The sequence below is a fragment of the Tupaia chinensis genome, unplaced genomic scaffold, assembly GCF_000334495.1.
Source record: "Tupaia chinensis unplaced genomic scaffold, TupChi_1.0 Scaffold000294_1, whole genome shotgun sequence".
In the NCBI taxonomy this organism is placed as follows: Eukaryota; Metazoa; Chordata; class Mammalia; order Scandentia; family Tupaiidae; genus Tupaia; species Tupaia belangeri.
In genome coordinates, this window is record NW_006159779.1 from 955,894 (window position 1) to 970,462 (window position 14,569).

General features: G+C 43.8%; 1 protein-coding gene across 3 annotated transcripts in view; it reads left to right on the plus strand.

Moving 5' to 3' along the window:
- EFCAB6 (EF-hand calcium binding domain 6) overlaps nt 1-14,569 on the plus strand; it is a 283,050-nt gene that overhangs the window by 200,095 nt on the left and 68,386 nt on the right. For 2 of the 3 annotated variants that reach the window (XM_006150669.3, XM_006150667.2), the window contains 2 exons: nt 1,526-1,622; nt 9,510-9,628. In XM_006150669.3, the coding sequence (XP_006150731.1) occupies nt 1,526-1,622; nt 9,510-9,628 (216 nt within the window). Of the gene's footprint in view, nt 1-655; nt 715-1,525; nt 1,623-9,509; nt 9,629-14,569 lie in introns of those variants that run through there. The other variant, XM_006150668.3, reaches the window with a different exon arrangement.

A 14,569-nucleotide genomic window follows, 5' to 3' on the forward strand; every position in this document is an offset into this window, starting at 1 on the left:
CACCAGCCCTTGCAATCTCTGTCATGCTCGGTATCTGAAGTGGCTGGATTTGCTTATTTTCCAAACATGTTTGTTTGAGGCTCCCCATCATGGCAGAAGGCCCCGAGGGCACGAACTCCATGCGTGTTGGCCGTGTGCCCACACAGCCCGGAGCAGCACGTAGTGCACGTTTGCGTGTTTGCAGCCGAGGGACTGGCTGGCAGGAAGGCTGGATCTGACCGTAGCCAGCCTACAGGACAGGGACTAAGTAACTACTGGAAAAGGCCATAAGAAGCCTCTCATCTCCCAGAGGGAAGAGAATGTAAAGTGAGCAGGGGCAGATGGCAAGGTCACTAGGACTCTGTGGTTTGAGCAGAGGTCGCTAAGGAAATAATCAAGCCGGGTTGTGGGGCAGGGGACTGTTGGCTGTGTGTTTAGACACCGGGGTCGGCCGGGACACAGTGGCTTTGCTGAGGTAGCACATGCCCCTCGGGGACTGTGTGGCAGCACTTGGAGATATCCCGTGAGTCCTCTGGGTACTGGTGGGAAATCTAAGGGTGAGGCCAGGACTTGAAGTTCTCTTAAGCAAAAGTTGTGGAAATGCATCATATTCTGGCCCAGTCTCCAACGTGGTGACGGGGGCCGGGCCGAGCTTTGGATCCCTGTCCACCTTCGAAGTTCCAGGGTTCTGTGGAGTCCGGTAGGCAGTTGGAGAGAGATGGCACAGAAAAGCAGGTGAGGTCGGCAGAGCAGTGAGGTGGGCGTGTGGGTGAGCCACCATGGGTTCTAGTGCTGGCCTTCAGCAAGGTGCGCGAGGACGGGGCGGAGCAGCTGAGACGGAGGGTCTCACTGACTGAAGGCACGCACCTGCCAGGCCCGGGCAGGCATTTGCAGTGGGCTTTGCAAGTGTTCCGACCTGGTTTATGTCACTGAGGGGAAAGCTCGGGCATCCCACACTCCCCCACCACGATGTGGTCTTCACTGCTTCTGCGTGGAGACCAGCCCCGCACACAGGGCCTTTTGTGAAGTGTTCTCATTGCCCATCCTGTGGGTGAGCACAGCGGAATCCTGCTCGTCTTCAAATCCAACAAGCCTACCTTTGAAAATGAGCGGAGGCTGAGGAGGCGGTCAGCTGTGTCCCCACAGCTCCTCCACGGTCTACGGCGGTCTGCGTTATCACTTCAGCTTGCAAATCCGGAAATAAAAGTTTGTAGTTGTTTCCTTCCTAAGATTCTTAATGTTATATTGTGTTTTCCCCCCTCTGAGAATAAATGAGCCCTGTTTGTTTTGTGTGCTGCAGAAGAAGTTGAATAGCATTTATCTGAAAATAAACAAGAACTTAGAAAATTTAAGGAGACTTTCCTCACATGCAGCTGGGGAAATAAGACTGTATTTTAAGAATTAAGTTAGACCAGATGTGAAATAACAGACTTTAATGGTATCTTTGAAATAAACTGGGGGTAGGGGAACCCCCTTGGGAGATTAATGAGCCCATTAAATTTAAACACAGTTATTTATTTATTTATTTATTTATTTCCCTTTTAAGACCAAAACAGAAGGTCGCGGATTCAGAACTAGCTTGTGAGCAGGCTCATGAGTATCTTGTTACCAAAGCGAAAAACAGATGGGCAGACTTGTCTAAGGTAAGAGAGTGATCATTCCTTCAAAGGGAAGGGAATCTATTTCGGTGCCTCACGTTGGCCGGGTGATCGAGCTGTTTAGGTCCAGCCACCGAGATGGGCAAGCAGCTTGAACGCAGTCTGCTGGCTCGCTTAATTCTTAAAGTACCTTTTCAAAACACATTCTCGCAGTCAAGGTCAATTTGGTGTTCAGAAGGATAAGTGATTCTGAGAGTTACCTAGACAGGAATCCCGGCCTTATTCCAAGTTTGATATAAATTGAAATTTTCATGGGAGGCCAGACAGTGGCACAGCAGTAAAACGTGGCACCCAGGGAGACCGATCCATGTGGGAAGGTGCCAGGTTCACATCCTGGAGCCCAGAAGGTACCCTGGGTGCATACATCCCCCTGATCTGGTTTGGCTGAGGCTTGGGGTGAGTACTGGGGTGCTGTCTCTGTCTCTCTGTCTTTCTCTTTCTTGCTCACTTGTGGAGAAAAGAAATACACTGAAAAAATGTTCAATGAAAAATATAAAATATTGTCATAGTTCATTTCACACAATTAAACATGCATTTTAAGGAGCTATTTCTTCTTGTCTTGCCAAAATCATAGGAAGCACTTTTACGATGCAGACACCCTCCTTGTGCAGTCATGGACATTGTGACCCTGGTTTCAAGACGGGGATATAAAATCTGATAGTGACCATGACAGCTAGACCTACAACACGGTAGAACCAACTGTGCAGAACTAGGTTTGTCCTGAAACCTAGGATGTGGGACAACCACTTTATAATGCAATAAGGACACAATAACTTCCCTTGAACAATATATATATATATATTTAAAAAAAACAAACTGTCATGGAAGTAAGCTCACATCATTGAGAAGAAGGTCTCGCCTCATTTCCTCTGGTGGTGTTCTTTCCATGTCTGCCCTGTTCTGGCCTGGGCCCAATATGAAGTTCTGTCCTACAGGTCTTGTTAAGCTCCTGGGACTGTCTCTCCTCAGCCCTCTGTCCTCAAAAGACCTGACTGTGCCGACCCAGGCTGGCCAGTCACACAGACCAGAGCTCTGCATGGCGCACTGTGGCACGACTGGTCTTCCAGAGCAGCTGTCTAAGCCAAGCCGTGTGGGCAGGGTCTGGACAAGGAACCTCAGCCCACGTGGTAGACATCAGCTTGGGAAGAGAGCGGGGCACACTGTTTGGCACCATCTTCTAAGCTGCCTCTGCCAGCTTCTCTTTCACCTTCAAACCCGCTCAATCTGACTTATTCCAGGAAAGCAGCCCCCTTCTCTCTAGCCAGCCTCTCCCTCCAACAGGAGCAGACCACACTCCCTGCCACCACTCTTCCCCTTCCTCTTCCTCCTGCCCCTGCAGTCTACCCACTTCCTGCCCCTCAGGGACTCCTGAGGGCCAGTTCCAAGGCCCTTTCCAGCTTTGTCCTTTCCCGCTTTGATTGTCTTCAGCACCTTTGACTGAGCACTGGTTACGTGCTGGATTCAGTGTAACCAAGGTCAGTCTGATCCCCTCCTCATGGAGTCCACAGATCAGTGGAGGTGACAGTCAACAAGCAACAGAGCAGATTAACAAAGCAGGTCAATGCTGTGAGAAACATAAATTATAAATTGATTTCAATGAAGGCTAACTTTCAGTCGTTACTTTAATGGATTTATAAATAGGCACTGGAGAGCGACAAGTAGGCTGGAGAGGTCTTCGTTTCCGCCTTCAGTGAGCGCTCCTATTGATCCACATCTCCCCAGCCAGTGTTCTGGATTTGGAACATTCTAATAAGTGTGCAGTGGTATTTTATTGTGGTTTTAATTTGCATTTCCCTGATGACGTGATGTGGCCTATCTTTTCTTACACTTATTTGACATCTATGTGTCTTTTTTAGTGAGATGTCTGTTAAGGTCTTTGGCCCAGTTTTCAGTTATACTATTAGTTGTCTTATTGCTGTATTTTAAGAATTCTTTAAGTGGGGCCAGCAGGCAACATGGTGGTTAAGGCGTTGGACTTCCACATTGCAGACTGCAGTTCCAGGCCTGAACCTGGCAGCTTGCTTTCCCACTTTCCCTCTTTCTGTGTGTCTCTCTGGTCAAATTGAAAAAATGATAGTGATGAATAAAATTAAATAAAATAATTCTAAAAAAAAGAAAATTGTTTATGTATTTTGGATAACAGTTCTTTATCAGCTATGTCTTTTGCAGATATTTTACCCTTGTCTTCATTTTTTTGACAATTTCTTTTGCCAAGCAGATATTATTTCAGTGAAGTCTAACTTTGAGTTGTTACTTTAATGGATTGTATCCAAGGAGTCATCACCAAACCATGGTCATCTATATTTCCTCTATGTTATCTTCCAGGAGTTTTATAGTTTTGCATTTTGCACTTAAGCCTGTGATTAATTTTTATGGCAAGTATGAGGTCTCAGTCTAGATTTATTTCTTACATGTGTTTGTCCAGTTGTTCTAGCACCACTTTTCTCCATTGTTTTGCATTTGCCTCTTTGTCAAAGATCAGTTGGTTATACTTATGTCGGTCTATTTCTGGGCTCTCTATTCTGTTCCATTAATTTATTTGTTGTGATTACTATAATTTTCTAGTAAATCTTGACGTTGGGTAATGTCAGTCCTCCAATTTTGTTCTTACCCTTTAGTATTGTGTTGGCTCTTCTGGGTCTTTTGCCTTTCCAAATAAACTTTGGAATCATTTTGTTAATATCTACGAAATAACTCGTTGGGATTTTGGTTGTGGTTACATTGAATCTATGTATCAAGTTGGGAAGAACTGAAATCTTGAGATATTGAGCCTTCCTATCCATGAACATAGATTATCTCTCCATCTATTTAGTTATTCTTGATTTCTCTCATCAATGTTTAGTAGTTTATCTCATATAGATCTTACACATATTTTATTAGATTTAAGTTATATAATTTGGGAGGTTTCTAATGTAAATTGTGTTGTATTTTTAACTTCAAATTCCTTTTGTTTATGGGTGTTATATGGGAAAGTGATTGAGTTTTGTATATTACATTATGTCCTGCAGCCTTGGTATAGTCACTTTTGCATATTACAATTTTTTTGTTTTGTCTATTTTTTCTGTTTTCTACATAGATAATCATATTACCTGTGAATGAAGATTATTTTAGTTCTTTCTTTCTACTCCCTATACCTTTCATTTGTTTTTCTTGTCTTACTACTTTAGCTACGAGTTCTAGTACAGGGTTGAAAAGCAGTGGTAAGAACATATGTCATTGCCTTGTTCCTGGTCTTGTGGGAAATCTTTTGGTTTCTCATCATTAAACAAAATGTTAACTCTGCTTTTTAATAGATTTTTAAAAAAAATCAAGTTGAAGCTCCCCTCTAGTCCATGTTTACTGAGAGTTGTCCTCATGAACAGGTATTGGATTTTGTCAGTGCTTTTTCTGCTCTGTTAATACCGTCATGTGATTTTTCTTCTTTTCTCTGTTTATATTATGATTAGCATTAATTTATTTTCAAATGTAACCAACCTTACATGCCTGGGATAGACCTCCGTCAATCATAGTGTATAATTTTTTTTATGCATTGTCGAATTTGATTTGCTAATATTTTGCTGAAAAATTTTGCATCTATGTTCATGAGAGATATTAGTCTCTTATTTTCTCTACTCGTAGTTCTTAAGGATTTTTCTGGTCCCATAGAATGAGTCAGGAAGTGTTCCCTCTGCTTCTATCTTCTTGGCATAGGTTCCCATGGAAGTTGCTACTAATAGGTTATCGGATCTAGAAAGTTGTGATTCTCTGTATTCACTTGTCTATTTCTCCAACTGTGGGGGCAGAGGTTTGCCCTGTAACTTACTTCTTTTATAAAGTAAGAAGAATGCTGATTTTTTTTTTTTTAATTTTTGATCCTGAATGTTTTTTTTTTTTTTTGAGAGATTTTTCACTATAGGGCACGTGCGCTCGCCAGACAGACAGAGAGAGACATTAAAGACAGAAAGCAAGAAATCACCCCCGGGGGGATGGTCACGCAGCAATCCCTTCTCCTCCATTCTCCTCTCAGGATCTTGGGCACGCACGCACACGCGCCCGGCGTGAGTTTTAAGCCACCGGGTCTGAGACGCGAACCGCGGTCGACTATGTGGGAGTCCAGCAACATAGCCATTACGCTAACTGCTGGTTCCCAAGAATGCTGATTTTTCAACTTGTTCAGATTTTTATTTATTGTTGGGATGGAGTGGTGTCCTCTGAACTTACCTGCCATAGCTGCTACACATTTTTAAAGGGACTTTGAAATCCTCCAAACTTAACTTTTAAAAGTTTAATTATGTTTTAAGTTGTGAGTCTACTGTGGAGTATACAAAGCACGTGTGTGTGTGTGTGTGTGTGTGTGTGTGTGTTTTAAAATAAGTTTAAAGTAGTCACCATATAACACTGTCCAGATGAAAGAAAAGAATATTGTTAGCATCTTAAACCAAGAGTTGGCACATTTTTTATTTATTTTTTTGTAAAAGGCCAGACAAGATATTTCTGGCTTTGGATCATAAGACTTCTGACTCATCTACTCAATTCTTCCTCTGTTGCACTTGATATCAATAATATCAGACTTTCTGGGACCGGCAGGTAGCGTAATGGCTATGTCGCTGGCCTCCCACGTAGTCGACCGCGGTTCGCGTCCTGGACCCGGTGGCTTAAAACTCATGCCAGGCACGTGTGCGTGCATGCCCAAGATCCTGAGAGGAGAATGGAGAAGGGATTGCGGCATGGCCATCCCCCCTGGAGGGTAATTTTTCTCTTTCTGTCTCTCTGTCTCTCTCTGTCTGTCTGGTGAGTGCATGTGCCCTAAAGCAAAAAATAAATAAATAAATAAACCTCTCTAAAAAAAAAATAATATCAGACTTTCGTTTTTTTCACTCTGATGGAGGTGTAATAAATCTCATTTTGAACAAGTGCTGGTGAGGCTGTGGTGAGAAAGGAACCCTCTTGCATGGTTGATAGGAATGCAAATTAGTAGAGCCATTGTGGACACAATATGGAGGCTCCTCAAAATTTTACAAATAGAACTACCTACCATATGAACCAGTAATCTCACTCCTGGATATTTACTCAAGGACAGGAAATCATTGAATCAGAAAGACACTTGCACGTCCATGATTATTGCATCATCATTTACAATAGCTAAGATACAGAATTAATAGTATCCAGTAACTGATGATCAGATGTTTTAAAATATGGGACATATACATAGTGGAATACTGCTCAGCCATAAACAATGAGATCCTGTCATCTGATAGAAAGTGGTCAAATCAAGAACATGTAATGCTAAGTGAAATAAGCCAGACTATAAAAGACAGACGTTGTATGTCCTTGCTCAACATATACTAAATGTCTGCACTCTGTGGCAGAAATTCAAAGATTTGGAGGCCTAGAAGTAGAGAGGACAGCTGTAGATACCAGAGACTGCATAGAGTTGGGAGGCTGGGTAGATAGAAGAGGATCAGATGAAAAATCATTTGACAGACAGGAATGCAGGTAGGTGGTGCAAATGTGGAATGGCATACCACAACTAAGTGAAGAAAACAGACATTGCCAATATTATATATGTATATACACACACACATGTATATATGTGTGTATATGTATATATGTGTATATGTACATCTCTCAAATGTGCTCTTTATTGAAAACAATGAATATGTTATAATATTATCCTCAATTTGACTGTCACACACTGTATGCATCCTTTGGAAATCCATATTATACCCTACAGAAATATACTACAATTAGATGTAATTAAGAAATTATAAAATATTAAAAATTGTAAAAACACAGGAAAAATTTCTAAATTTGGAATTTTAATAAAATAAAAACACATTAATAACATAAACACTATTGATAAAATTTTGGAAGGTAATAATAATCAAACCCAGTATTATAAACTTGAATATTTACTGAAATCAAAAGAAAGAAAAAGATTTAGAAAAAAAGAAAATGTATAAAAAGAAAAACATTTTAATTAAACATTTTTCGTATGTCTAAAAATATGTCATTGCAGTTTTAATTAGCATTTTGTTGTTATGAATGAGATTGACTATCTTTTCTTTTCTTTATTCATTAGTCAGGTTTCCTTTCTGTGAATTGTATGATTGAGACTATTTACAGTTTTCATATAGGGTTTTCTATCTTTTTCTTAATGACGTGTAGAAACTGGATACTATTCTTTTGTAAGTGATATGTGATGCAAATATATTTTCTCAGTTTGTGTTCTGTGTTTTCATTTTTTAAAATATGGTGTCTTTTATTAAATATAAATTCCTCATTTTAATGTAGTCAAATTAAAAGAAAATTTTTTCCATAGGCCTTTTTGAAGAAGTCCTGCCTTGCCCTGAAGTCATAAAGATATTCTCTTATTCTCTTCTAGGAGCTTTACAGTTTCAACTTGTACCTTCTGGTCTTGAAATCTGGACTGGGTGTCTCATATGTGTTGAGGCAGGGACCCACTTTTGCTTATTTTACGTGCATATCCAGTTGTCCTATCCCTGCTCTTTGTAAAAATTAATTCTTTTCCCCCACTCAGCAGCATTGCCACTGTCCTACATCACAGCCCACAGGTGTTTCTAAGCTCCTTATTCTATTCCACTGATCAATGTGTCCTAGCACCTGTGCCATATCCTTATAGTCGCTCTTACTTAAAGATACGTCTTCATTAGCCGGTAAGCAACTCCCTCCACTTTGTTCTTCAAGAGTTCTGAATTCATTTGACAAATTTCACAAAGTAAGAAACTAAACAAAATGGGATGTTTGTTTGGAGAGAAGTGACATCTTTACTCTTTAGTCTTTACTCTTCTAATTCATGAACATAGTATATCTCTATTTATTTTGATGTATTTAATGGCATTCAATAAAGTTATATATTTTTGTAGACAGAGGGCTTATACATCATTTATAAATTTATTTCTAGGACTTTCTATTTTTGATGCTATTGTGATACCTTTAAAATTTTTGTTTTTTGTGTCTGATATATAAACATGTGATTGATTTTGTCTGTTGATATAGAATCCAGACTTCTTGCTAAATTTATCTCTTATGATAATTTATTTTTGGATTCTTTGTTTTCCTATATATACAATCATGTCACCTGTGAACAATGACACTTGTATTTCTTCCTGTCCCATCATTATACCTTTTATTTCTTTCTTGCATAATTGAACCAGCTGAGACCCTCAAGACAATGGAATAAAACATGGTATAGATATTCTTGTCTTGTTCCTGGTCTTAAGAGAAATATTTTGATCTTTTACCATTAAGTATGATGCTTACAGAAGATTTTGTACCCTGTATGTCTATCTCATAGTGTTTATCAGGAAAATTAAATGGTTATTACTTGGAAGTAATTTAAGACCGTGCTGAACACCATGGCATGTGTATTAACTGTATTCTAGTCTGTGGTCCTCCTAAATGCCAAACAAATTCCCAGATACCCTCTCTACTTCTTGGGGACATTTAAATGTTACCATGTCATAATAGCTGGGATTCTAATGTCCCTCATTACCCCTTTTATAGCCAGAGAAACAAATCACTACATTGTTGAAATGGTACTCTCATTTCCCCAGGTCTGGCTGACCTTTATTTCAATTGTTTGTGAACCCAAGTTGCTGGTCAAGAGAAGAATGCAGGTTACAAACTAGTCATTTCAGGAGTAACTTCTTTCTAGGACATAATACTTGTTCTTGTTTTGCTCTATCACCTTCCTTATGGAACTTAGATAAATATGAGAGTGAGAATGAATATCTGGAACTTAGATAAACAAATAACTGAGTAAGTGGTTGTGGAGAGATTGGATACTTCCAGATATTGACTACTGAATATTTTGTGTGCCATCATAAACACATTTTATACGTTTCTAAATGCCACCTTCTAACATTGTAGAATTTTATAGAAACTGATAACGAGGGCAATGGTATTCTGCGAAGACGGGATATAAAGAACGCTCTGTATGGCTTTGACATTCCCCTCACACCAAGAGAATTTGAAAAGCTGTGGACAAGGTAAGTTGCTTCTGAAAACTGCCTATTGTTCTTTTTGATGGTCTTGGCTCACTCCCTGCAGCAAATCCAGACATGGTCTGTCATCACTACTTCGGGGTAAGGCATGGGTCTGGGAATGTCTCCTGATTGAAACTATGTTCTTGTTTTTCACCCTCTATAGCAATCAGGTGGACAGGCTGGCTTTAGGAACATGGAGCCTGGGACAAACCCTTATTACCAGTAGTGGACTTGGAAGGTTTGCATTTCCAAGGATCTGGGAGTTCAAACCCACACTTTTGCTGCTTGAGAGAAAAAAGCGACCCTCCAAAGACTTCACTTCCACTTGCTCCACAAACAGATGTGGGTAGAGGGAAAACACGGCTCCTCCCCATAGCCTAAAGTTGGAAATCAGTGTCAGACAACTGTTTTGTAGATAAGTAATTTGCTGGAAGAAAATAGAAAAACATTTGGTGATTTGAAATTGTTTCCTAAGGGTCTCTAACACTGAAAATCGGATCTAATATCGATTCCATTCTCAAAACAGATTGTAGACGTAGCTGTGTTCACGTCAGGCCCCAGTGACGCTGCTCCCTGTGTAGCTGTCCAAGTGTGGAGGTGCTGGGCAGTGGGCGTATCTCCAAGGGCAGGTCTGTCTGTGAATCACTTCTTTCCTCGTCCTGTTCCCCAGTGCTCACAGAGGTCAGCTCGCCCATCGTTCATGGCATTTTTCAGCTTTTCCTCTGTTCAAAGGAGAAGGCTGAACTGTTGGCCGAGTTCAGAATTAGGTGGGTTGTTTTGTGTCTTCTTTAGAAAAGCAATGGAAAGTTCTTACAAAATCTTGGTTTTCTTTTTTTAGATTAGTTCCAACACAGAGCCCATTTAGATGCCCGCTCCACTTCCTTTTCTGTAGATGGCATTCGTAGTTCCAACTAAGAGAGTAAGAGAGAGATCTTTTGGTCCAGCCCACAGACGTATGGCCTCTTGCCCTCTTACTCAGTAGGCCTACTGGAGGGTGTGCTCCTGGTCCTCAGGGAGCTGTCAGGGACAGAAAGCATTCACAGGAGTGACTAGAGTATGGGGGGGGGGAGAACTTCAAAAAGTTCATGGAAAATGAAATGAAAACACAAATTGTTTGTTTTGAAAGGAATTATTTTATTTAACTTTATTTATTTACTTACTTATTTTGATTTGACCAAGAGAGAGAGAAAGCAAGAGAACCAGTCGCCAGGTCTGGGACTTGAACCACAGTTGGCCAGGTGGGAATCCAGTGCCTTAACCACCACGCCAACTGCCAGCCCCGAAAGCACAAGTTTATTTTGGTGCAGTAAAGTTAAGATCCACGCACATTCTCCACAAGCATTTTGAAGCCCTCCGTATCTCATTGACTGTGTCAGATGCCACAAAGAGCAATCAAGGGCCATAGGAGTTAAAGGGGGCAGCAGGGCCACGGAAGGCCGGGCAGTTGCCGTAGCAGAAGTGACATTGAATGCAATGCCCAGGGTCGGGATGGAGAAGACATTCTGAGGAGGGAGACCGCCTGACCCGAGGGCATTCTGTCATTAGTGGCCTCACCGAGGTCCTGGTTTTGGGCTGACTAACCAGGCATTCAGAACGGTGAGATGGGGTGGGGGGCACAACCAGAGCTGTGGTTTGGGAAGAGGAGTCAGGAAGCAGTTCAGAATGAATGATGGGCGAGGCCTGGGGCCTGCTGCCCCTGCCAGGGGTTTGGCCCACCCTGAGCAAGTGTTGCCCATAGTCCTGGAGCCCAGTGTCCCTCACAAGGGTGCCCAAGTGGAGGGTGGGACGTACCTCTGTTCACTCCCATCAGAGGCAGACACTCACCCTGCTTTTGGCTGAAGTTTCTTTATGCATCTCTGACTTTTCCGGAATTATGAAGTGTGCAGGTGTTTATTCTTACTCTGTGCAAAGCTGTTTGTGACCAGCTATCTGTCCTCTGTTTTGAGTTGACCTTATGCAATGGGTGAGTGGCCGAGAACCGCAGCTCTCCAGCCAGACTTGTGTGCGTGCCTCCGGCCGCCTCTTATAGTTGTGTGGCCTCTCTCAGGTTACTTAACTTCTCTGTGCCTGGCTCTCCTCATGTGAGACTGGACTAACCCAGCTGCGGGAGACGACAAAGGTGACTGAGAGCTCATCCCCTTACGATGCTCCCATGCTCTTGAGGAAGACATATTTGGAAGTCTGCATCCCTGGGGGGACAGGTGACCTCAGAGTTTGGTGACTTCTAAACTGGGCTTTTAATTTTAAGTTGACCTTTGTATTTCATGTTACAAAATGAATTTGCTGTGAAGAGGAGAGGTACAAAACTAATGGAAAATCTGGTTTGCTAGAGAAGTCGGTCTGGAGTCCACACAAGAAGCAGATCTTGGTGTGATCATTTCCTGTTTCCTCCTTTCGCTCAGTGAATCTCCTTTTCAGTTCTCGAAATTAACCTCTTTTGAGTCTGCTGGTGGCATGCTGGTTAAGGTGCTGGATCCCTTATGGCCAACTGTGTAGTTCGAGTCCCAGACCCAGCAGTTCGAAAAATATACCCAGTATGTGTGTCCAAAATCCCCAAAGGAGAGATGGGGAGGGATCGTGGCATGACCATCCCCCATGGAGGATGCTTTCTCAGTGTCCCTCTCTGTCTTTCTCTACAGCGGGTGTGTGCACTCTCTAGCAAACTGAAAGACAAAAACAAAAAGAAAGAAAAAGAAATGACCACTTCAGTCAGTACGTGTACTCCTGTCACGATCCTTCAGGCTCCATGCGTGTTTTTCTCTCTTAACTAATAAAATAGTTCCTAGGAGACTTTGCAAATCTTACGCCTGTTATTTTGATTCTATTTCATGAAAAGAACTACTTCCTGTAGTAGTTCAGGATCTTGCTAACTGCATTGGGGTTGTTTTTGCCATTTTTTATGGTGTTAACGTACACATTAGATACACTTCACCACCTTAGCCTTGTCTAAGCACAGCGTTCAGTGGTATTAAATGCACTCTTGGTGCTGTACAGCCATTGCTGTCCATCTCCATAGCTCTGTTGTCAGACTGGAATTCTTAATGGAATTTTAAGTTGACTAACTGCAGTAACAGACGAGGCTGGCATCTCAGTGGCTTCTCCAAACATGACATCATGGTGCAGGGTGGGCGTCATTCTGGACACCCATAGTGTCTTTCGGGAACCAGGCACCCCACCCTCTCCTGGATGTTTCGTGTCCAGCCTACAGCGAAGGGGACAGAGTATGAGGATCGCATGGCCAGCTTTGTGGGGGCTGGGCCTGGGGCGTGGCCATTGCTTGGCCATGTCCTATTGACCAGAATCTGTTCACACGGCTGCATCCACCTGTGCAGGAGGCTGGAGAAACAGTGCGGGTGTGTGTGCGTGTGTGTGTCTAAGGAAAAGAGGCTGCGAGGGGGAGCCCCTAATGGTGTCTGTCCATGCGGATTCAACCCAAGGGGGAAGGAGAGAGGAGCATTCAGGACAAAGGGTCCCCAAGAGAATATCCACAGCATCTAGGCTGGGGAGCAGAAACTTCTGCATGTGCACGGCCATGTGGGGCTCGTGCAGGGACTGTGACACGGGATTAGAAGGACCTGAAGTGTGAAAGGGGAATGTGCATTACTCACAGACCAGAGGCCGCTGCTGCTGTGGGCTCACAGAGCAGGAGAGGAGGGGGGCATTGCCAAAGGTCCAGAAACTTCCCCTTCCCCGGGGGCTGTGGAGTTGAGGAGTGGCCAAAGGGAAGTAGGGTATTTATCCAAGATCAAGAAGTTGCCTCCACCCCAGGCTGGAGCCTACAGCTCTGCCTGGCCAGGTCTCACTGAGCTGTCATGGAAGCTGCTGGAACCTCAGCCTCTGCTGAGCGGAGCGTGGCCATGGCTGCCGCTGGAGTTGGCACTGGAAACAGCAGGGCTCTGTCCCTCCTGTCAGGCAGATGGCCTTGGGCACAGCCCTGTGGAGACACAGAGGACGAGCAGAAGGATGAGCATGTCCTGGGAGCCACCTGACGAAAGTCCTAGAGCCTCTCACATTCTGGGACAGCAGGTGACCAGGTGGCCAGAGGACGCAGCATGGGATGGGCCGGAGAGGAGGCATACGGCAGCGGGACCCCAGCGTGACGGACCAGGACCAGGCAGGGACCTTGCCTGGGAGGACAGGGATTTAGGAGAAAAGAGACAAGGGCGAGCCCACTTTTTAGAAAGATCCCCCTTGCTGCAGGAAAGAGCATACACTGCAGGAGACAAGCCTGAGGGCACGGAGGTGAATTACGGTGGTCAGTGGCCAAGCCAGAGGAAGCTTGAGCTCTGCTGGCGGGGCTGGGAGGACTGGAAGGAAGATCCAGGATATGGAAATTGGCCTTAGTAGCCCGCAAGCAGAGGCTGCTTGGAAGGAGGCAGAGGCTGCTTGGAAGGAGGCAGAGGCTGCTTGGAAGGAGACAGGCGCTGGTGAGTCTCAACAGGAAGTAGGAAGGCTCCTCGAGGGGCCGAGCAGTCTGCAACTAAGGGCTGCCCCTGGCACCCCAGCCCAGAGCACCCGGACTGAGTAGCATGGCCTGGGCCTGCTGCGGGCTCCAACCGTCTGTCCAATGGGAAGGCTCTGACGTCCTATCCTGTAGGGACCGGGCGGGACGTTCTACCCACAGGAGCTTCTCTGTGGGAGACGAACATCACAGTTCACAGCGTGGGTACAGACCAGCACGCGTAAGCATAAAAACCAGGGGCAAGTGATAATACAGATTTGAAAAAAAATTTTCAATCGTGCTATTAAGGCTCACTCATTTTAGTACATTCAGAAAAATCTAGAAAAACAGAAAAGTCAGCCCTGCACCCCTCAGGAGGGCAGTGGCGACTGAGGGTGAGTTTCCCTTCCTTGCTGTGTGATGTCACTCTAGTCCTCAGCCCCAGCCTGTGGCCGGCTCCTCCCCTCCCAGCAGGGTGGGCTGTCAGACCCTGGGGAAGAGCG